At 43.1% G+C, this 22,615-nt stretch overlaps 2 protein-coding genes across 2 annotated transcripts in view; one reads left to right on the top strand and one right to left on the bottom strand.

The window, feature by feature from the left end:
- Positions 1 to 5,521, bottom strand: part of LOC144134433 (uncharacterized) — a 43,437-nt gene extending 37,916 nt beyond the window's left edge. The window contains exon 1 of the mRNA XM_077667348.1: positions 5,477 to 5,521. Coding sequence (XP_077523474.1) covers positions 5,477 to 5,521 — 45 coding nt within the window. The remainder of the gene's footprint in view (positions 1 to 5,476) is intronic.
- Positions 5,522 to 14,133: 8,612 nt separating this feature from the next.
- The window catches only part of LOC144134432 (uncharacterized), a 28,743-nt gene continuing 20,261 nt past the window's right edge, over positions 14,134 to 22,615 (top strand). The window contains exons 1-4 of the mRNA XM_077667347.1: positions 14,134 to 14,301; positions 17,557 to 17,860; positions 20,870 to 21,026; positions 21,825 to 21,949. Of these exons, the coding sequence (XP_077523473.1) occupies positions 17,595 to 17,860; positions 20,870 to 21,026; positions 21,825 to 21,949 (548 nt within the window). The 5' untranslated portion in view covers positions 14,134 to 14,301; positions 17,557 to 17,594. The remainder of the gene's footprint in view (positions 14,302 to 17,556; positions 17,861 to 20,869; positions 21,027 to 21,824; positions 21,950 to 22,615) is intronic.

The following is a 22,615-nucleotide window of genomic DNA, read 5'->3' as shown; positions in this document are numbered from 1 at the left end:
TGCTAACATGGGTTGGCGCGAAATAACAAGATAGCAGAGAAAGTAGCAGGCATTGTCGGAGGTTGCCGGAGAACAGACTCCACGCCGCTTTCGGCCACTCTCAAATTAAAGGTGGCAAACTTCCTCGTAAGACGGCGAAAACACATAACATAAGACAATCTTGAAAGTCAGAGAAGTTGGTGAACGTCGCTATATTCTTGCGAGAGAAGTCTGGCCGCCTCTTGTGTTTCAAAATGACCGCGCACCATCGACTTCAAGCGTGGACCAACTAACAGTACAAATGTTGCGACAATTAATTCTATGCACTGCGCTTTCCGCGTTGTGCCACATCTAATTATTTGAGGAACATGCAAGCATTCCGTTAAATACACCTGAAAAAAATACGCGGCTTCTTTTTTCCTAAGAATTCGTACGGCCGTTTAGCAGATATCCCCGTAATATATTGTGCTATCACAACCATAGGATATATATGATCAGGGACAATATTTGCCCATGTCGTTTTTTTCAGCTGCAGCGGCATTTGGGTTCGCGCTTGGTGATTCCATTTTCCTCAATGGAAAGCGCTGCTGCTGGACACCGAAAAACAAGTCCCGATTTGGCGCACACAGACATCTGAGCCACGAGACATGCGCTAGTTCTCCTCCGCTTACGAGCGCCGCTGGCTTGTGCGCTGCTCCTGCGATATGACGTCACCGAGCGCGTCCATTCCGATGCCGTTACAGCCAACACTCAATGCACTCTGTCAGCGAAATAGACGCTACCACTTCCCGCCGACATCTTATGGAGGCGAATGACCAGCATGTGTCAAGAAATAGTCTATGATCTTCGGGAGAGATGACCCTTACGAAACTGCGCGCCAGAGACCAGATATGCAAGTAGTGCGGTACCTGTGGCAGTCTGTAAGAACGATTCGTTATTTAATTATTTATTTATTTATTTATTTATTTATTTATTTATTTATTTATTTATTTATTTATTTATTTATTTATTTATTTATTTATTTATTTATTTATTTATTTATTTAAATTTTACCCCGCTTAGTCCGAAGGCGCTACTGTAGTGGGGTAACAATGATGAAAAAAAAACACAGATTTCATTCATACCGCACACTTGCTGACCTGAAAGGCGATTTCATTCACTGATAGAACGTACAAAAAATGAAGTTGCATACATATTAGTTCCGGTACGGTATTCCAAAATCTGAAAGCAGTGATCAATACGAGAAGAGACATAGTGGGGCCTGTATAATTTTTTTCTTTTGAATGCCGGTTTTATCGTGAAATATTTGACAGAGCCGTTTAAGGCGCAATTTTCTTCTTCTAGAAGAAAGACTTTAACCCAGTAATTCTTGTTTCTTATCGGTACAGCTTTCACCTCAAGAATGTCAACGTAGGACAAAACTTGCAGCTCCGTTTTGGATTTTTTTAAGCTTATAGCTCAGTGTTATAATTAAAATGTGCTTTTGTAGGCCCAAAATTATGCTTTTACGGTGCATTGTGCTCATGCACACACGTCTTAAACCGTAATAAAATATTTATAGCCAGTGCCTCATGAAAAAGTCATAGTCCCTAATGAAAAATAGCATTTAATCTCAACCCAAGAGCACAATAATTTTAATGGCACTCAGCAAGACTGAACTATCAACCAGATTCCACTGGCTTGCTGCTGATGTGTAGACAACAGTTCACAGAACGGTCTGATTTTTCAGTGTAGTTTATCGAGGTTTAACGTCTCAGAGCCACTCAGGATATGAGGGACGCCGTATTGAAAGGCTCCGGAAGTTTTGACCACCTGGAGTTCTTGAACGTGCACTGTCATCGCACAGTACACTGTACTCTAGAATTTCGCCTTCACCGAAATTTGACCGCCGCGGACGGGATCGAACCCGCGCCTTTCGGGTCAGCAGCCGAGCGCCATAACCACTGAGCCACCGCGACGGCGGGATCTGATTCTGCAGTTCTTATCGCCAACTACAACAGCTTTATTATAACTTAACCGAGTCCGGCTGGTAAGCACTACCTATTGAATTGACTCCGCCGAAATGAGAATTATGTACGTAGATCGGCGCTCTTGTAAACGCACACGAAATTTATATGCAGGCATGCAAACACAAAAGCCATCTTAAAACCAACCAGAACAGGTACTAGCTCAGAGCTCTATTCTCAATTAGGCATGCAGCTGGCATAAATGTCTTTACAGGCTGAAAATATCAAGTAACATAAAAAGTGCGCCAATGTTTTATTATGAAACCCAATGTGGTATGGTTTCGTTATATGGTATCGCGCGGATTAGGTCAAGCCGCTTTTGACATGACCTATGACATACGAAATAATGTAATAAATAAAATGTAAGATACCCTAAGGGTTTCCCAGGTGTCAGTTCTCAGCTACAGATATAGTTGTGCCTTGCTCACAATCTTAAAAGGCACGTTAAATATGCGAAATCAACCTAGTGAGCACTGTTGTCAGCCCAGGAGTAGGGTGCGATACACGAAAGCAAGTGTCTTCACTAATCGTATAGTCTGAAACGTTTAATTTATGGAATTTAACTTTTCAAAGGGTCTCGGGCTATGGGCGGCGTAGTGAAGGACCCCGGAAATTTCGCCCACCTATGATTTTTTTAACTTGCACTGGCATCGCACAGTACACAGACCTCTAACATTTCACCTTCATCGAAATGCGAACGACACAGCCGGGAACAAACTCGCGTCCTTCGTATCTCAATCATATGTTTTCATACTCATATAAAACCATACAAGCATGCTCACATATACTCTTACATGCTTTCATTTTTAAAGAGGACGGTCTTTCGCATATGAGTATCATAGCAGGAAAACTATAGCACGACCGAATTAGCATAAAGTTGATGTGTCTTTATTGAATTTTTTTATTAGCTGGAAGTGTCTTCACACTTTAACCTCTATTATCCTTCTACACTTTTCTAACAATGTCAGCCCACTTTGTAATATGGTGGGATTACTTTTGTTATTACTCCTGAAATCCATGCCCACATTCAAATCTTCATTTTTAAGAGCGGTCATTAGTGAAGGAGAGCTAGATCCGATCAGTAAGTTGGAGGCTCCGAAACCTTGACGCACAATGCGCCAGTTATTATAATAATTAAGCGCAATGCGGCCGTGGGGAGCAAGCTGTCGCTAGGAACAAATCTCTCTATCAAAAAAATTTAAGGAAATACTTTAGAATAACGAAAGATTTGTTCTCCGCTTTGAAGTTAACTAGCCAATAGAAACAACTTTCACTTCTGCAGTCATCACTCACCTGCGCACTGAATTCTCAGCCTAAAAACATTATAAGGAACTGGAAGGTGAATCAAGTTGAAGGAGAAAAAAATTATTCCTGATACGTTTTTTTTTCCACGTACTTCAAAGATTTGCCGAACTTCCCTTGTAAACGTTCCTCGTGCAAAAGAGTGGGCGGATTTGGAGTTATCTCGGGTTTGTCTAACGTCGTTTGGAATTACTCGGTCTGCTCTTAGGCGTGAAGGTTCCTTCGGTGAGCACCCCTGGCCAAGCTGCGTACTGAGAATTACATTCTTTTGCGGTATGCGTCTGCTAGATATAATTCAAGCGAAGCGATGCTCGAGAGCAGATGCGTATGCACTTCTGTATCGGAAGAATAATACATATGCAAGCCGTGCACGAAGCTCTGTTGCAGATATAGAGTCATGTTTTACTACTTCGACAGTGTCCTCAGTAAAACAGGCTCTTTCTGTGGTGGTCGCGAGAATGCTGTGCAACTACACCGAGGCTTTATCTCAACTTGTTGCAGCCCTGTCTCTGCCTTCTCAATCATCTGTTTCGGCGGCGACGCCTGCATCGCTCCCAAATTGTGCTGCTGGTAAGAGTGACTCCATGTCGCCTCCTGACGCATCCCAAATCCCGCCTGCCAACAGCGCTCCTGGCAGTGTCTCTCACGTAGATATCTGTAACACTGATGTTGAAATGCTCTGTCTTTCCCAGGAGCGTCGAGCTTCTTCCTCACCCTTGAAGTCAGCTGTTCCGCAAATCAAAGCAAAGAAAGGACCCCCCAAAGTAATCCCCCAGACTGATGTGCTGAAGGAGGCTGTTGCTGCCTCTTTCATCAGTCGATAATCATGGCGGGTCTAAAAGTTCTGCAATGGAATTGTTGTTCCGTACTTTCTTCTCTCACGAATCTTCAAATACTTCTTCATAAACATAATCCAGATATTGTGATTTTGCAAGAAACGTGGCTCTCTCCACTTTAATCATTTTCAAAGAAAAAGGTCCGTGTTTTCACGGTAGACCACATTAATGACAGGGGTGGTGGGGTAACTATGATCTCTACAAAAATATGTCACCGGGCATCTATCTAGCAGAAAGGTATGCTCCCTGACTCTGAGTTGTTGGCGGTTGAAATCTCCCTTTCAGAGTGCGCCAAAGTAACTATGGATAACGTCTACTTTCCTGTAGGTGTTCACAGGACAGACTGCTTGGATACCTTACTGAGCGGAGTAAACAACACAGTCATCGCAGGGGATTTTAATTCGCACCACAGTGTCAGGGGTAGTCGCTCTGACACCTGCGGCCAACTTCTCTGGTCATGGATGTCTATGAATGCAGTGCGCTGCTGCAATTCGGGAGCAGTAACCTTTATGCGTGGAGTTTCTCGTCAAGTTATAGATTTATCAATAGCATCACGTAGGGTCGGAGTATCTGCGTGGTCAACAGTAGACTCAGGTACATGTAGTGACCACTTTCCAATAGCCTTTAATATTATGTCCTCTCCTATCATTCATTTCCTATCTCCTGTTCTAATACCTATGTTCAATCAAGAGGTGTGCCGCAAGGATCTGTTTTGTCTCCACTGCTTTTCAACATATTGGTTCGGGACATACCCATTCATCCAAACATTACAGTTTATGTATACGCAGATGATATAGCTTTTTTCGCATCAGCAAAAAATATTCATGCACTATACGAGTGTCTGCAGGCATACCTGAATGCTATTGAACTCTGGTTGAACCAAATTAATTTATCACTTAATGTCAGCAAATGTGGCGTGCTGGTATTTCCACCCGACACTCCTTTGTACATCTCGCTAGTATACCGCTCTACTCCAATTCCGCAGGTGGAGTCGGTTAAATACCTAGGCGTTACTTAGGATCAAAGTTTGGACTGGCGACACCATATTAAGAATAATATTATTAAAGGGGAACGTGCTCTGGGCCGGTTGACACGAGTTGACAATAAAAAGTTTCGCATGCGTCGTGACACGTTACTGTTGCTCTATAAGGCTTATATGAGACCGATTCTGGAATTTGGTTGTGTCTTGTTCTCTGGTAGCGCAAACTACAAGCTGCATCTATTAGCTTTACTGGAAAGGCGTGCCCTACAGACAAGCCTCAGGCTCCCAAAATCAGCTTCAAACGCTCTCCTTTTTCTAGAAGCCCGTATCCCCGATCTCTTTTCCCACTTCCAACTTCTAACAGTGCTTACTATCCTCAGGTCCTTCGACACGGCCCCCGGCGTTCGTAGTCCCATTTTTCTATCCCAACCACACCTGTTTTTCACTAATCATTGGCCACGCTATCAGCTTCCGCAAGTTAGGTTCACGCAGAATCTGTTAGCCCCGCTCCGTGTTGATCCGATCTCCTTGCAACAAGTTGCAGATACGCAGGCTGACCCCATCTTCTATTATGACCATATTTTTCCGTCCCATGCGAAACATATGCCCGCAAATATCCTAAATGGTCTCATTTTTGAACACCTACAGAATTTTCCTCTTCATACTGTTATCTCCACTGATGCCTCTGGCAGCTGCGAGAAGGCGGCGGTTGGGATATATTCGCAGGAGCTGGCTTGGAGCTTTTCCGTTCGTATCCCAGATTATGCTCCTATATTCTTCGCAGAGTTTCTGGCCATTGTTTTGGCTCTTCTCAAGCTTCCTAGGCATGTAGCACGGGTTCTTATTCTTGCAGACTGCCTTTCAGTTCTAGTCTCTCTCCAAAATTCGGGAAAATTTTTATTGAATAGTTCGCTTAGGTTTTTTGTTCCGCGCACAGTACGTGAGATTCGCTTTGTCTTGGTACCTGGGCATTCGGGCGTCTATTTTAACGAGGTGGCTGATTTATTGGCAAGGTCAGCTCTCAACGCTCCTGTAATCTATCCCGTCCCTCACCTCATTCTGTTAGAAACTTTACGTTTCCAGAGGTTCCAACATATTTCAGCCAACCTGAGTGATCAATTGCTTAATACCGTAGATTTCAACCACTTAAAGTTCCCATGGAATATCCGGTGGTGCAAATCAAGGCTTTTTGAGATGTCAGTGATGCTTCTGCGATGCAGAATCTCTCACTTAAATTTGTACTTATGCAGATATGGGTTCGCTGCGACAAACCTTTGCGTATCATGTGGGCAAGTTGAAACAATAGATCATTTTCTACTCTCTTGCCGGCGGTTCGCCGTTCAGATAGAACAGTATTTGGAGGTCCTTCTTTCGAGGTTAGGACTCCCTCTGTCTCTTCCAGTTATTCTTTCGTTCGGTGCGAGCACAAAGGAATTCCCGTTAAGCAGTGTCTGCGGCTACCTTCATGATTACCTAAGTGCAACTGATCTATTACCTTGTTAGTTGTATACAAAATTTTTTCGCATGTCCAAAAATGCTCAAATGCTCGATTCTATTTCTTGTAATTCATATTTTTTAAATTCATTTGACTTTTTAAATTTTTATCTTGATTCAGTCTTCTCACGCCTTTTTTTCCCCGCGCAAATATCTCATTGGGATTATCTACTGATCCTTGGCCAATCTCCCTGCGTGGGTATTGCCATGCTTACTAAGGAGAAGAAGAAGAAGAAGAATTGGTTTTTTCACGCAGCTGCGTCTTCTTTGCCTTCAACAGCCATCTCGGCCTTCCTGTGAGCAAGCGTTCGCAATGGGTAAGATTGCCTCATCTTTACCCCCAAGGTGTACTATCGAGCTCAGAGCTTGTTTTGTCGTTGGACTTCCGAATGCTCATGGCAGACAAAACGAAAGTTCAGCAAGTGGAAACCAGGAGCCATGAGCGGCGTTTACATGAACCCGACATGGTCGGGTTGAGTCGACTTATGGGGTCGAAAGCCGTTTACTGGGTTTATATAAACGCGCGCCGAGTCGGGTCGGGAGTCGAGGGTCGGGTCTAGTCAACCCTTCCGCAAGGGGTATGTTGACTCATGACTCAACTCGACCCTGCCTCGATGAGCTTGTAAACGCTGTCGAGTCCAAGAGTCCGCCTGGTTTGAGGGGCGAAGATAAATGCGAACCTGTTTTTGTTTGCGCTGACGCGCCTCCAAGACCGCGGTGGCACGCCGCGATCTTAGAGGCTGCCACTGCTCGCTTACATTGCACTGCTCGACAACTTGTGTCGCAGCAGTTGAACCCTTCTCGACTCGCCAAAATCGACCTCATGTAAACACGCAGTCGTCAAGTTGGAATGATGTTTGCCCAAGCCTACCCCCGACTCAACCCGACGTTTTCGGGTACATGTAAACAGGTCTATGAAAGCCCAGCCGTTTGTTTCATTGCATGTGGCTCATGCATAAAAGAATGCTAAAGTAAAAAGCTTAGGAAATGCTCGCCACGAAAAAGGATGTTTTGTATGATGGTAGTGGCCTGGCGTGCCAGTTGTTATCGAAGCAGCCTACTGGAGCATTGATAACAAAGTATATTATTAAGCTTTTAGTGCTTTTAGGAGGGATATTTGGAGCTATTCAGCAATATAGATGTAGATGGCATGTTACTAATCGCATTCTAAGGTAAAATTACTTTCGAGGAACCGCAAATCCTTTTCTTTCCTTTGGTCCCGAAGCTCTAGTTAAAGAGTTGACGATATCGCAGGCACTGCCGCAATGCCTTTACCTAAGAAAATTGTGCAGTTGGTAGGAAAAAGAAATTTCTGACCTTGCCGGCTTCTAGCCTGTTCTCTAATTAGTATTCTTGAAAGTAACTCACCGCCTTAGATCATCAAGACTACGACCAAAGTGCATTACAAGCTCAACTTGATGTAGCGTAATATCCCGTTTTGCGCTATCCCATAATTGGTTCGAATGCTAGCCCTCTGCAGTAACACACATGATTTTGTTCCAGTGCAAATTAGAAGTGGTTGGGATTCATTGCCTTTAAAAGGAAGAAATAGGCTTTAACAGGGCATGCAATGCGAAGGCAAGATAACCGCTCGTCCTTAAGGGCCACGGAGAGGATTCCAAGAGAAGGCAAGCGTAGCAGGAGGCGGCAGAAAGTTAGGTGGGCGGATGAGATTCAGAAGTTTGCGGGCATACGATGGGCGCAGCAGGCAAAGAACAGGGTTAATTGGAGAGACATGGGAGAGGCCTTTACCCTGTAGTTAGTGTAGTCAGGTGTAGGTAGTATATTGAACAACTGAATAGGCGTGGCAGTCATGAAAGGACGTTGGGTGGCGTAGTTTTTCTCGGCTTATTTATGCTGCTGTGTAGTGAGCGTGTTTGGTGAAGTTCATTATCCATTTTTTCTTCTCAAAGATTTAAAAAAATGAAGAAAATTCTCGAGGATTGATTCAGGCTTGAAGCCTCATTGACGCTTAATCGTACTTGTAACTGTGGCGCCAACAAAAGCAAGCACAAAAAGAGCAAAGAGAAATTTATTATTCTCCTCTGTGCCACGAATATTTCATAACTTTCTCTATATAACACACCTCCCAGCACGGAACCCGAAGTTCAGAACGCTGCGAAAGATATTTAAACGAGATTTCAGTAGCTATATGTTTTTACATCCTGAGCGCATGAAAGAATTAGGGTAAACAGTGTACACATCGCGTCTCAGGCTGATGTAAATGATTCGTCGCAGTTTATCGTACTCTTCTAATCTGGAGGGAACTCCTTGTAACAAGAACAGAGAGTGTCACTATGCGACGACAAATAAATCACTTGCAACCGTGCTTCCCTAAACATTTTTTGCAGTTGACAACCAGTATCTGCTCACGGCGGAGGAGGTACCCTTGGACTACGACCTCTATCTCGACCCCTCTGGTACGTGAACATTTGCCGTGCACAACTTTCTCGAGCGATGACTTTCTTAATTCGTGCCCTTCTTCTACAGCCCAAGACCCTGGAAGCAGCACGCATATAACGGCCAGTTCTAAAGGTGAGTCGAGTACGACCATGACCATCAGAGCCTTTGATTATTTCCTGCTGTCGTGATTCTTTTACGGATTGTCTCAAGGCCGCGCAGTAGAACTGATTTTTTTCTCTTCATATGGTTACAGTAATTGCCAGCTGGAATTCAGCGGCACTTTATAGCTTCGCAGTAACTCCGGTATGCCGGCTAAAGACTCCCGCTGCTGATGCTCGGGTGATATAAAGACTCAAATAAATGAGCTGTGTTGTGAGCTGGAAGGGAATCGAACCTATTACCTTTAGATTTAATGATAACCGCTCAGCTAACTGTTCCGCAAGCACATCATTGACAACGTGCACTAGCAAGAGGTCGAGCTGATTGCGGAAATCTCAATGTGCGTGCCTTCGAGCCAAGCCGTTGGTAGAAAATTTTTTTTGTTAACAATGCGCCAAAGATTGCAATGTGCAGGACACAGGCAGATGTAGACAGCTTTCCCGAAGATCATATAGGCTCATATCGAGGATCACATCAGAGGGGTCGGCCTTAAACTATGATCTGCGTTTTTTTTAAATCTCTGTGGAAAAAGAGTGCCAGCTGCGATATCAAATAATTTTCACTTTGCATGAGAACACGATAAAACTACTAAAAATCTGAGGTGGTAAGTCGTGCTTGGGGTTCTCCTAAACTTTTTGCCATTTCTTAATATTCTTCCTGAATACCTAAAGATTAAGAGTTCTGGAATGAAATGAGAAAACTAAGCACCACTTACAGGAGCGGTGAGAATACACATCGCGCTATGTATTATATTCCGCAAGCAACATCAAATATACAAAAACAAGAAAGCGGAAACAGACAATTACTGCTGAGTGCATCAGAAAGCAAGTTCTACAGTAGAATCAGTTGCTGCTGCTTCTGGACTGTATACGGCGTGCTTATACAGTGCTGGCTCGCTTTTGAACAAACGTATAGCTTCGCAAATTTCTTTTGCGCGCTGCGTCTTCCTTATCTGCGTCGTAAAATAAAATATTTTACGCGTGTTTTTGCTCAGTTTGGCGCGAATAATGTCCCTCTATTCAGAACTGGACCAAAGCCTTAGTGTCCGCGAAAAGTCTCACGTTATTTTTTGTTCTAAATTGTCTTTCACCCTGAGAGTACAGTTTCGTAAAACATTGGCGCATGGTTGATTGGATTGAAAGCATGCCTTTTGGGCCCTTTATTAATGTCATGTTACACATGTTGTTTCCTTCTAGAAGGCTCTACTTTGTAAGTACTCATTCTGCGCCTGTTCTTGCGCACTGTTGACTGAGAAGAGGGATATAACTGCTCTACTTGAATGAGGTTTATTAATCTTAACCTCTCCAGAATCAACTGCGGGACGCTGTCATTTGAGGGAGCAACTGCATAGGGCACTACCCGTGGGTTGGAAATTCGTGAGGGCCTTTAAATGATATCAGCCGCCTCAGTTAGCCAAATTGGTGCGTAAGACGGTCGACCCAATAAACTCTCCAAATGGGTTTATAAAACTATAAACCCTCTAAATATTACGCAGTTACTATATTTATTACGCGACAGCGTTACCTCCTGTTCAGCATAGAAAGTACCGTAATTGTTTACTATGGCATTTTGAGAATATCCCGATTTCTGGAGACTGTCTTGACGTCCCACAATGAGCTGTTGAATGCAAATCATTAAAACCTGAAATAAATAATGATTATAAGGCTGTAGCCTGAATTACGTCTCTTCATGGCTTCTAAGGATGTAAAGAAAAGAATTACTTTGAACAGAAAATTGGCAATGTTAGTCTGGAATCAAACTCATGCACCTTTGGTTGCTTGTCAAAGACGCTACACTAAGACCACTGAGGCACGTTCATTCGATTCGGTTAAAGGTAGACTTTAGTGTGCCATCTGGTGAAATAATGTGATTTAGTGTTCCTAATGATTAATGCAATGAGTGTCTCTGATTAAGAAGAGGTACTAACTAATAAAAATAGCAAACAATCAATAAGGCTGTCCTGCCACAACTTCAAGGCGGATCTCAAACGACCCTCGAATTTTTCTTTGCCACTGGAAGGAGTGGAGAGGGGGGACATAAATTTCGTAGCCACAATAGGACGGCAGGCCGACTCACTTTCCACGGGGCACTCCAAAAGAAGGGGAAACAATGGGAATCCCATTTGTTCAGCAGTTGCGCGTAACACTTTTTTTCCAGAAGGAATTATAGGAGTAATATTACGTATGGGTGATATGAGTTCGCACGAAGTTTTGCTGATATCACATCCCCGAAACACCAGAAAACTGGCGCTCCCTGGGCACGTGGTCTCCAGAGCTTTAGCGGTTCATTCCGACTAATCAGGATTAGCCGTATTCTTCTTTCTCTTAAGGCATACAAAATATCTGGGAAACCATCTTTCTTTTGCAACAATTCTTTTTAGTAGGAATACAATTCCTGCGCTGGGGGGCGGGGGGGGGGGGAGGGTTCAAAGTCCCAAGTGCGCAACCCAATTTAAATATGTTGTTAAAAATGAGCTAGGTCTTAGATCGGAGCTGTTTCAAGGAAATACCACTCTGCAAGTGTCTGTCGCATCAACACCGCTACATTGATTGGCCAAAACTTTTATACCCTTCTCCTTTCCAATTTTCTAAACGCTGACAGCATGAATGAGCTAAGAGACAAGGCGAGCAAAGCCTCTCTGTTAACGCATTATGTTCACTGCGTGAGCACGGCAAATGCTTTGATGAGTGATCTCATCACAAGCTCATAAATGTCCGCATATCGAAATGTGTTTTCAAGTCATTTTACCAAACCGTTTTTCTTCTTGTGACTTGCGCATTCAGTGACAGCCCGACGACTTGGTCTTATGTGTGCTGCTGTCTCTTGGTCGGCGTCCTCAGCCTGGCCGTCATCGGCGCGACTGCTTTGACTTTCCGAAGTTAGTTCCCCAAACTATTTTTTAGAAAAAGTTACCGTTTCTAACGTAGCTAGGCTCTAACAGAGACCCAAGTGACTCTAAATCGATATCGCTTTTTAAAGGAAATGGTTTACTAAGTTACTCCACATCGTGTCTACTGTCGGAGCAAGCAGTTATTGTGGATGAAATCGTCCGACTCATTGCAACGCTCTGTGCAACTTGGAGCACCTTTCTTATCCCTAAGGTCTGCAAACTGGCAATATTACGATTGCTAACTTGAACAGCCATCGAACATAAAGCAATAGGGTGACTCACTAAGGTTAATGAATAGTGCATTTCGTATACCTATTTTCTATAAAGTGAAGCGTATGCATTTTCATGTTCCTAAACAAAAACATAATACAGCACTTGTAACAAAAAGGTCAGTACCACGATTTGGTGACCTTGTCACATGGTTCTTGCTGATAAATTGATCTCCACGAAGAAAAAAATACAGTACAGCGCTTGTTGACGTTAATGACGTAGAACTAAACAGCATTACATACATGACATTGTAGTGCAATATACAGAAAGAACGCTGGTTGCAACTACGAATACATATGAAAAATGAAAAATAAGTTGCACTGCAAGTGATCGAAGACGAACATTCGTTTCTTTTGCGAATTGGAGAGCTTTATAAAGCTGGGATTCTGATTATTGAATGTCATGTTAACACAACTGATCACTGCTCGTCTAAAGTGTTCCTAAATAGAGTAGTAACCTACAGGGAGCAATCCTGGCGATATTACTGCTTCAAGTTATAGTCAACACGCTCCAAAGGGTAAATTTTTGGAAACGTGCACATTTCCTGCAATCTTCAGTTAATAAACCCTCGCGTGGTGGCCCACTGGCTTTACCGTTCTGCAGCTTATCTGATATTCGTGAGTTCGACACAGGCCACGGCGACGCTATTTAGATGGATGCGAAATACAAAAACGCCCCGGTACTGTGTGGCGAAAGCTGAAATTAAATCACCTTCACTTGCCTAAAGTAATTCCCGAAACCCCCGGTAACCGGTAATAAAATTCTCAGAATGGAATAAAGGCTGCAAAAATTCTCTGTCCGCTTATCTCCCCTCCAATGAAGGATACATCTGAAGAGGAATAGTGCCACAGAGACACAAACACGATGTCCGTCTTCGACCGTTTAACTAATTTGATCAAATTACTGTTTTTTGCTGTGATTTTTAATAAATACGAAATATGTATGAAAATATTCTTAGCACAGCAATGAGACAAAAGGAGGAGATAAAAGCAGATGTTTAGAGTATTCCGAGTATATGATATAGGTAAAAACTGAAAACTTCCGTTCTATCCTGATTTAAAAGAACCAGGTGATCTGGACGACGTTGAAGAGGTGTTCACTTTTATCTTTTCGTCTTTCCTCTTTAAGGCTTTGACGACGACGGGGAAGGCCATGTCTCTACCAGCGACGAGCCCCTGGCTGTGCCGGAAAACACCGGTCGGGCTGGGCCCGTAAGTGTAAATGGCTTACCCTGCCAGCAATATTCTCCCGCAAGAGGGACTCATCGTTAACATCAATCTCACTTTCAGCTTGAGAAGACTCATTGCGGAATTGCTACTCTGCTTTCAGTAATCTTGACCATAACCCCACTTCAACTTTGTACAAGGCTAAAATCTGCACCGTCGTGAATAAAGTCCGTTTTGACACATAAAGCGTAGCCTAGGGCAATAAAAAGGTTTGCCTCATCGACAGACTTGGAAGACCGGAGGCTGGAATTCATACCGCAGAACATAGGACGGTAACCCAATAGGAAGAGAGGAAGGCGAAAGAATGCGCCGGCACTATTGCAACACTGGGTCAAATGGTGCCCGGGTCGAAAAGTCGGACATTATATTCCCCCCTTGTGAAATTTACGGGCTGCGCAACAGAGCATTCCAATAAATTCTGCAGCGGATAAATTTAGTGCAGGGCTTTCCATCATAGTGCAGACCAGCTGGTTCTCTCTAATTCGCATAATTAATTTCCCGTTTAGTGTGTTTGTTCCGGAAAATAAGAATGCTTGAAACGCAGTACCCTCTGGGACAGCCCAAAAACGCAGCCGTCGTTTTAACTTATCTTACACTGCAAAGTAACTTGCACTATAATTTTCCTTTTTTTTGTGTGCACTTCACTGGCGTTGTTTGTAGCCTCTCCCGAAGGTGCCGCGAGACCGAACAACTACACCATCCATCACACCTCCCCGGACTTCACCGGAAACCCAGACGACGCCGTATCAAACGAGTAAGTCGTTAGGAGAAAAAAATACTGCTTGCCCAAGTTTAAGTACTATTAAAGATTTTCCACTTGTAAGAGAATTATATGACATACAATATCGAAAAATATGCACCGACCACATGTATTTCAACACGTGTTTTTTTTTCGAGATTAAGTCCTTCAGGTTAAGCATTAAAAAAAACTTTCGAGGCAACTGAAGCGTTACTTGGCATAAAGTACGGTAACACATTACAGAATTTAGCTGAAAAATTTCTTTTCCGAACAGTACGTCACTATAAAAGACCTTTTTTATTTAAGTAAATAAATAAATAGTTATGCGACTGCTTCTTTTGATCAGAATTATGAATTTTAGGCTTAGATTTAGCAAATGTTTTCACTAGCATCTTGGATAACCACTGAAGCAGCTTACATCTGTGAAGTTTAATATATAGCTACCAATGCAAATAAACGCAGAAAAAGAGTACCGCAGAGGCGCTACCACACACCGCAAGCATTTCGCGAATATCCAGTCTTAATATTGTGTTGGTATTGAATGTTTCCCTCCTCTGTTCAGAAGTGAATGAGCATGCTGATATTTGAATCTGTAATCAACACAAGGTGCAGACAGCACTTTGGTTAATTGAAGTTCGGACATGCGAATTTGAAGGCAGCTGAAGGACTGGGACAGTTTTTAGCAAATATTTTTTTATTCGCTAACATATCCGAGCAATTTACACCGCTATAAATATGAGCAGATGCAACATCCAAAATATGTCCCAAATTATGTCGCCTAACGGCCCAAGAAGCTAAGAAAGTTGTTTCCCGCACCAACGTTAGTCGAATTTCACACTCGCCAGAGCTGGCAGTGGGACACCGGATAAAAGTCAGTAAAATGCTCCCAATCCGCATTTGTCCACCAAATGTCAATGGTTAATGTGAAACGAAGTCCCTTTATTCCTCCACATGTGGTATATGGTTAATGTAAAACAAACCTAATGTGAAATAAAAGGGCAGTCCCTATATTTCGCCACACTTGTTATGATTGCAGCATTTAAAACACTGCGTTTTCGTTTTTTATGGTACTGACGCTTTTCTGTTACCGAAAGAGCGTGTTTTTTTTTTCTGAAAGCTGCTAATCTGTTCACCCTCTTCCTCACTTTAAACTGCGGCCACGAAGCTACATGACCTTTTGCTAGAGTTCCTAACTTGCACGAAACCTGGCACATTAATCAGTATCAGCCTCTTCGAGGCTTTAACGTTTTTGTGGTTATTCTCTTCCGCATGTAAGTGATTTATGTTAATTTCCTCCCCAGCTTCTTTCTCAAAGAGCAATGAGCTGTCCGCAAATATTGCCCGTGTCGATGCACTGTGAGCCACACTTATCAAGAAACTGAAGTGTAATTTGCAAAGTTCACGAAGAAAACTTCGTAATACAGGAGACATAATTGATGCATTAGTGGTGTCTCCTTTATATTCCTTTTCCCCTCATCAACACACCAACTCTCCAAGAAGGCTACTATGTTAAAATATTTAGGCTGTCCTAATCAAAACGAAATTGCACTAACAGTATTTTCTTTAGTAAGAAGTGACCTTATCGCACACTCCTACAATCTGGAGAAGTTATGACTGGCTTGCGCTTAACCAAAAAAATACGCTGATTTTATACCGCATTAAGAAAATAAAATGAGTCTAAGGGGTTTGAACTTGCTTGCATTGTCGAGCTGGTTGTTCCTTGTGGTTCCATGATTCATTCATTTCTAAAACTGTCTTTCTCCAAGACAACCGACTTCAGCACAAAAACTCGCATGTCAACAGTACAGTCTTAGGTAATGAAAGTTAGGCGCTGACAACGTTCCATTCCTGGCTTCGGTTTACCGACCCACTTCTTCCATCTGCGTACTACAGAAAACGATGGCATTACCCGCCAACACGTTCACAGCTGAGCCCTAAATATCTTTGGCCTGAAGCACAACAATGCAGGCTTTTTCAGGCACTAGAGTGCTGCTTACTTTTGCGGGTTGGATATGCATTAGGCTCTAAAGGAATAAATAATTGATATTTGATCTTAAGCGCACCAGTTACAACCGCTATTTCCAGCAGACCTGTCACTATGCTAGTTCCATTTATTGAGCTATTTGTAAACTACTTGCGCTGGCTGATAATGCACGAATAAATGACTTTCCCATTCCACCTGCTGTCTCATACCTCAAGGCCTTCCCCTACGATATTCTAATAACAAACCTGTTAATCTTGTCTAAGAGAAACCTTGCATCACCTCGAAACACGAAAAAATAAAATTAGAAATATCACTGCGTAAACGTTAACAAGCTGGCGTCAGTGACATTTTAATGGCGGATCTGTGAGACTAGACCACGCTGACATCCATTTCCAGTCGTTGACCAAGGAGTCTTCTCTTTTTTTTTCATATGCACGTCAAGACTTTGAATCCTGTAGAGTAGAAAAAAAAATCGTCTATTCTCAATAGAAAGTTCCTCAGCACTGAATTCTTCTTTCGTTTCCAAAGAAAATTCGTAGAAAGCCAAGCGTTTGATTTTTTCGTACAAATAAAAATCATTTCTTTAGTGCCGCTTTTTTGGTGAACGACGTTTCATCACAGTTGCGTTTGCATAAGAACTGCCGGCTAATTTACTAGGTTAAGGGTGCGGGCTAGTTGCTAATTCATGATTAAAAAATATATAGAGCGCAACTTAAAAGAGACAAGCACAAAGACGAGAGCCGACACACGAGCGCTTACTTCCAACTGACGTTTATTGACAGGAACAGTCACTTATACGCATAAACCAAAAAAACCAAAAGATATGAGACATACGGGCCTTAACTCTTCAAAAATTGGGCTTCAGCTTCTGTCAGGGATTCGAGGTCGCAGTAGTACAGGAATCCTAATAATAATTGGTCTTGGGGGGAAATGAAATGGCGCAGTATCTGTCTCATATATCGGTGGACACCTGAACCACGCCCTAAGAGAAGGGATAAAGGAGGGAATGAAAGAAGAAAGAAAGGAAGAGAGAGGTGCCGTAGTGGAGGGCTCCGGAATAATTTCGATTACATGGGGATCTTTAACGTGCACTGACATCGCACAGCACACGGGCGCCTTTAGCGTTTTTCTCATCTTGCAGCATGGTTATCTCAGCAGCCTCTATTATCTCCCGCGCTATCGGTTCAGGGTGCCTATACACCACAGAACAGCTGGTAAGATTTGGTCTGGACAAGACTGTACTCAGTCTTTGTTCACAACGCCTTCCACCGCAACCACATGTGCAGCCACCGTGACGACGGAACCTGAGACGACCACGACGACAATGACTACAACAACGACGATTGCGACGACGATTGCGACGACGACTCCCGCCACTCAGGCACCGCCACTGCTGTGCTCGGTGGGCCTCACTGCGGCGCTGCCATCGCAATATCCTCCGGACGGCGCCTGCGACATCCTGATCTACACGCACGTGCGGGTCGAGTCCAAGATGCTGCTCGCAGTGGACACCGAGATCAGCTACGCGGCTTTCAGGAACGCCTGCAAGCTGTACACCGAGAGCACGTGCGGTCTGTCCTTCGACGTCCGGTTAGTACTTCCCTTGCAAATATGATCTATAGACAGTCTATAGAGCCCTTATAGCCTCTAATGCCTTCCTATGGTTATTTATTTTTGCCTATTCATAGTCTATGGACTGTCTATAGAGAAAGGTCTACCAAAAGTGTTGTATAGATTGTCTATAGACTGTCTATATAATTTGTATAGCCTATACACTCATCTACGGTTTGCCAATAGAGAATATATAAACGCTATAGACAGAAGTCTATGGACAGTCTATGGACTACCTAAAAATATTTTTGTAAGGGTTGAATCGCAAATACAAAAGTACACCCCTTAAATGAATGCTACAACGTCTAGAGAAACTGATTCCAATGAGTTGCGCATGCCACAGATGATGAATTATGGCGTGTTTGTTCTAAAACAGGACAATAACAAAAGGGTGCGTCAAAACAACTACACGGAAACTCACTGCGGCGCAGTGACATTAAAACAAGAATAGTAAATTGCTGTGAGAAGAATCGGCACTTTACGTAGTACTATAACTGTCTGGGTCTGCTTGAACAATCCGCTTTCAGAACACTGCCTTCTTTTGTGCCTTCTATTTACACATGAAGCGCCTTAATCCCGCGTGCTTTGCGACGTCAGTGCGTGTTAACGAACTCTCTTGTGGTCCTAATTATTGCGGAGCCCTCCGCTATGACAACAGCAACAGCCAGTTCGTATTTGCAGCTTTTCAGATCCTACGTACAACAACTACAACACCATGATTCCTTTTTATTGCATGTAGAACTTTGAAGTCGTATAACACATTTTAGCTTTTATTATCCTGAGGATTTAGCAGCGCAGCATTACATCACGAGTGTTTCATCATATAAATTTCTCCCAGGACTTTCTGCCAATCGTTAAAACTGAATAATGTCACAATTAACGAATAATAATCGACAAAAATAAAATTTAAGTTGATCGGCGTACATTGCTACCAGGCAGCGCGCAGAGACGGCGGGCAAGAAAAGACACACAGCAGGGCGCTAACTATCAACTGAATTTTATTCGGAAAAACATCTCTTAAATACCACTGTTCTGGAAGTCAAGCGGTTACACATCACGACGTGGAAATGGCCAATCAGCAAACCTGTCAATAAGCGTGATTTCTTTATCATGCAGAGCAAAGGTGGTACTGCTAACCCATGAGTCATCGCCTGTTCATATGTGATACGCTTCTGCGAGCTCTCGACATGTTTTTTCCGACTAATTCAGTTGATAGTTAGCGCCTTGCTGTGTGCCTTTTCTTGTCAGTCGTCTCTGTGCGCTGCCTCGCAGCAATGAATCTATACCAACTAGCCCAAAACAATCGTTCAAACATGGATCGGCGTAAGAGTGTACTTCAAGATCCGTTTTATCGCTTTTACTGCTCAAGCTATTTCTCACCTTGAAGGTTAAATCTTGAAACATAAGGCCGTAAAAAATCTTCCTGATATACTATAAAACAAACTAGAATCCTAGGATTCGCGCCAACAACAAACGTATCAATACACACCTTCAGTGCAAGGAAATTGTCATGACTTGACCATAACGAACACCAGATGAGCTTAAGAGCCAACTGCAAAGAAATATTAGTTTTCGTACAAAGCACATGAGTGTGCTGTGTGCACCATGAAACTGCTTGCGACAAATTTTCACGCTCATTATAAAGCTAGACACGCGTTTAAAGTGCTCTGTAGCAGACTACGCGTGCACCTGGTGGTGTGACACGCAGTTAGGCAAATTACGAAATATCTACGTAGCTACGGAGACCAAGTGGTCTCCGGAAGCCGGATTTATTAGGAGTAACTAGATGACAGGCAAGGTTTAGCGACAGGCTGGAGGCTAAAATGTGGCTCCAGAGCCTCAAGCTTGGAAGTCGAACACTTTTTTGAAATTTCAGGCGCGATTACCACGGAGCAACGTGGTGTAGCCGTTGGGCGCACGAACCAGCAAGGCGCACACAAACGTGCTCACCGACTTTCCGAAGTGAGCAAAGCGCAAACGTTGTAGTATCCTATATGAAGATCTGCTGTGTTTTACGTGGTGTTCTGGTAGCCTCCTTGCCTGGTTTTGTCACAATCTACCCAAAGTCCACGTCGTTTCTTTGGCTCCAATGAAAAGAGTTCCCGCAAAAGTTGTACTAGCAGCACCTTCGCTCGTCGGCGACGCGAAGCTGAAAGTCGTCTGCGAGCGTTTGTTCCAACTGCTGTAAACACCTTCTATTGGCGTTCGCATCAATGACTATACTTCTTTTCTCAGTCGCTGCGGCTCGTAACGGGTGCAACCAGCCGCCGAAAGGCCTCAACTGCTGGCCAGAATAATTTGGAGTGTTGGTAATGGCCGAATTTTTACGTCTTTTGGTTTTAAAAAGTGCGATTCTTTGGAGACATTCCTGACGCACTCACTTTTATTGCGTATGCCATATGTGCTTTTCTGTGCTCACTCTTTTGACACAGAACTAGAAAAGATTTTATTGCCGTTTTTTTTTTTTGCACCTGGCCTCTAAGCGTGCACTGAGGACAAAGTGTAGCTGCCCTGTCTTAATGGGTTACCGCGTTCTAAAAACAAAGACGCTACGTCAACGTAAAACTCACCTTTTATAATCCCTAAAGGGCAAAGCATGAAACACAGCTCACGCCTCAATGTTCAAGTTTGCATGAAATCTGCGCTGTGTCGGCAAACGTTTTGGGGTACGGATCCTGGAGCCTAGAAAATGCTGACATTAACATGAAAACGCAGAGCACGGAGTCTGAATGGAATCATTAAAATAAACATTGTCAGCAGTAAACACGCTTTTTGCTACCGGAAAAATATAAATTTTGGCAGAAAATTTCAGAGAATTGATTTCTATCATGAACAAAACTTAACATCATGTGGCGCCCTGTGCCTATTTATTGATACGAGCTGTACGACAAGTAGGTTGCGTGACGTGTGCATGACGCGCCAACATGGCGTTCAAGAGGAAAGGAGAGGATAAAATTTTTAAACGGAAGTTTCGTGATTCTTGTTCAGCTATCTACACCCAAGGATGTTCGCCAATACGGATATTCGGGACCAGCTGACAGACGTTATGCGCACTGCGCGAATCAACCACTACGCCATCATGAACATCTACCAGCAGAGAGATATTGCCAGAAATTTCTCGCTGGACGCGGGTGCCACACTTAAGGTAAGCAAGTGTATTTTTTTCTTGAGTGACGTGGATTGGGATATCTGTTTCGCGGATTTATTCTTAAGGCCAGTTGTGTTTGGCACACTGTTGCTTTTCACCCGGATATTGGCGCGTACGTTCACTTGTCAAAGATATTATTACCCAATGGAGCTTAAACCTTACATGCTAGCACCTTTTGCACTCTGGCTATTCGCTAGTGGAAATGCCTACGCTCTAGCCGAGATGCTATGCCAAACATTCCAGCGAATGTTTCGAAATGTAGTTCAGTTGGCATGGATGCTCTCATTTAATAAAGACTTTACAACCCAGGCTCGTAACTCGCACACTAATTCAAATATTATGGGCTTTAAGAGATCAGTACGAAGACTGTTAGATTTTTCTATAAATTTTAGAGGTTGGACGCTCCTTCAAACATTATGGTGACAGACGCCGTTCCTACTCTTGAATTATGGCAAATGCAATGTATATTAGAGTCAATTTTCCTCTTTATTAACAAAAAGCTTGGATTTAATAAAAAACCACACGAAACATTACAGGCCTACCTCATGGAGCCCGTATTAAGCTCTAACTCATACAATTAATCTCTTCCACCACCTTGAAAAATATCCGATTTGAAGCGTAAGTTAAAAACAGCTTCCCAGTCACCAGAACTGTTCACCTTTCCCCTTAATTGTTGTCTCTAACTTGGTCATGATTGTATGTTTCCTTTCTTCGGCCTCTTGAATGGCCATAATGGTCTGATGTTCGTAAGAAGCAAATAAAAAGACGGGGCTAAAAATTCGCTTCGCTTTTCAGGAGTTTCGGTCGTTGCTGGGAAGCGATCGAAAAAAGAACAAAGTTATTATCGGTCTTGGCTACTTCGATTACAACCAATCAGACTCGGTGTCGTCGCTCTCGTACCTCGCCGAGAACACCGCCACGTAAGTACCGCTGATTGAATATTACTAGCACAAGGTTAAGCACGAGAATTGCACTGGAAATTTCATAAGGTATGTTGCTATTCGTGTGGGTAGAACACTTTGTGAGGGCAAATGGAAGAGTGTAACAAGGAGAGAAAACTTCTTGTTTGCTTATTCCGCAGTTCATGACAGAAAAAAATAATAATATAGCATTGAGTACAACCTGAGTTTACGTTCGTTTTTCACCTGACTACTTGTTAGCATCAGTATTTGCACGACTTCCGCAGCATGTTCCGCACATGTGCATTTTAACTTTCCCGTCCACTTTTATGCTGTTACGTGTTGTGCTTGCAAACAAGTGATAGCCTAATAGACCACGAGTGTCAAGGGACCCTTACCCTTCGAAGCATAACCTTTTCTTTACCTCCAAGCTAGCCTTTCTTATATAATGAACAAGAGAACATACACGTTTATTTTGCGCTTTAAAACTTGAGGAAGTCACTTCCACATGAACACAAATGAAAACGAAGTAGGTTTAGAAACTTATCGCTCAGCGGGGTTTCCACTCAGTGTTATCTCTAGAAGAGGATTTAACCTGAGCCTATAGAGAATAATAGATTGCAACGCTGCATCAGTGTACTTCGGAGTGGCCATGTAACCTCGAGCACAGCGAAATCATTCATGTCC

This window comes from Amblyomma americanum, chromosome 5, assembly GCF_052857255.1.
Source record: "Amblyomma americanum isolate KBUSLIRL-KWMA chromosome 5, ASM5285725v1, whole genome shotgun sequence".
Taxonomy (NCBI): Eukaryota; Metazoa; Arthropoda; class Arachnida; order Ixodida; family Ixodidae; genus Amblyomma; species Amblyomma americanum.
This window is presented reverse-complemented; position numbering and strand designations above follow the sequence as displayed.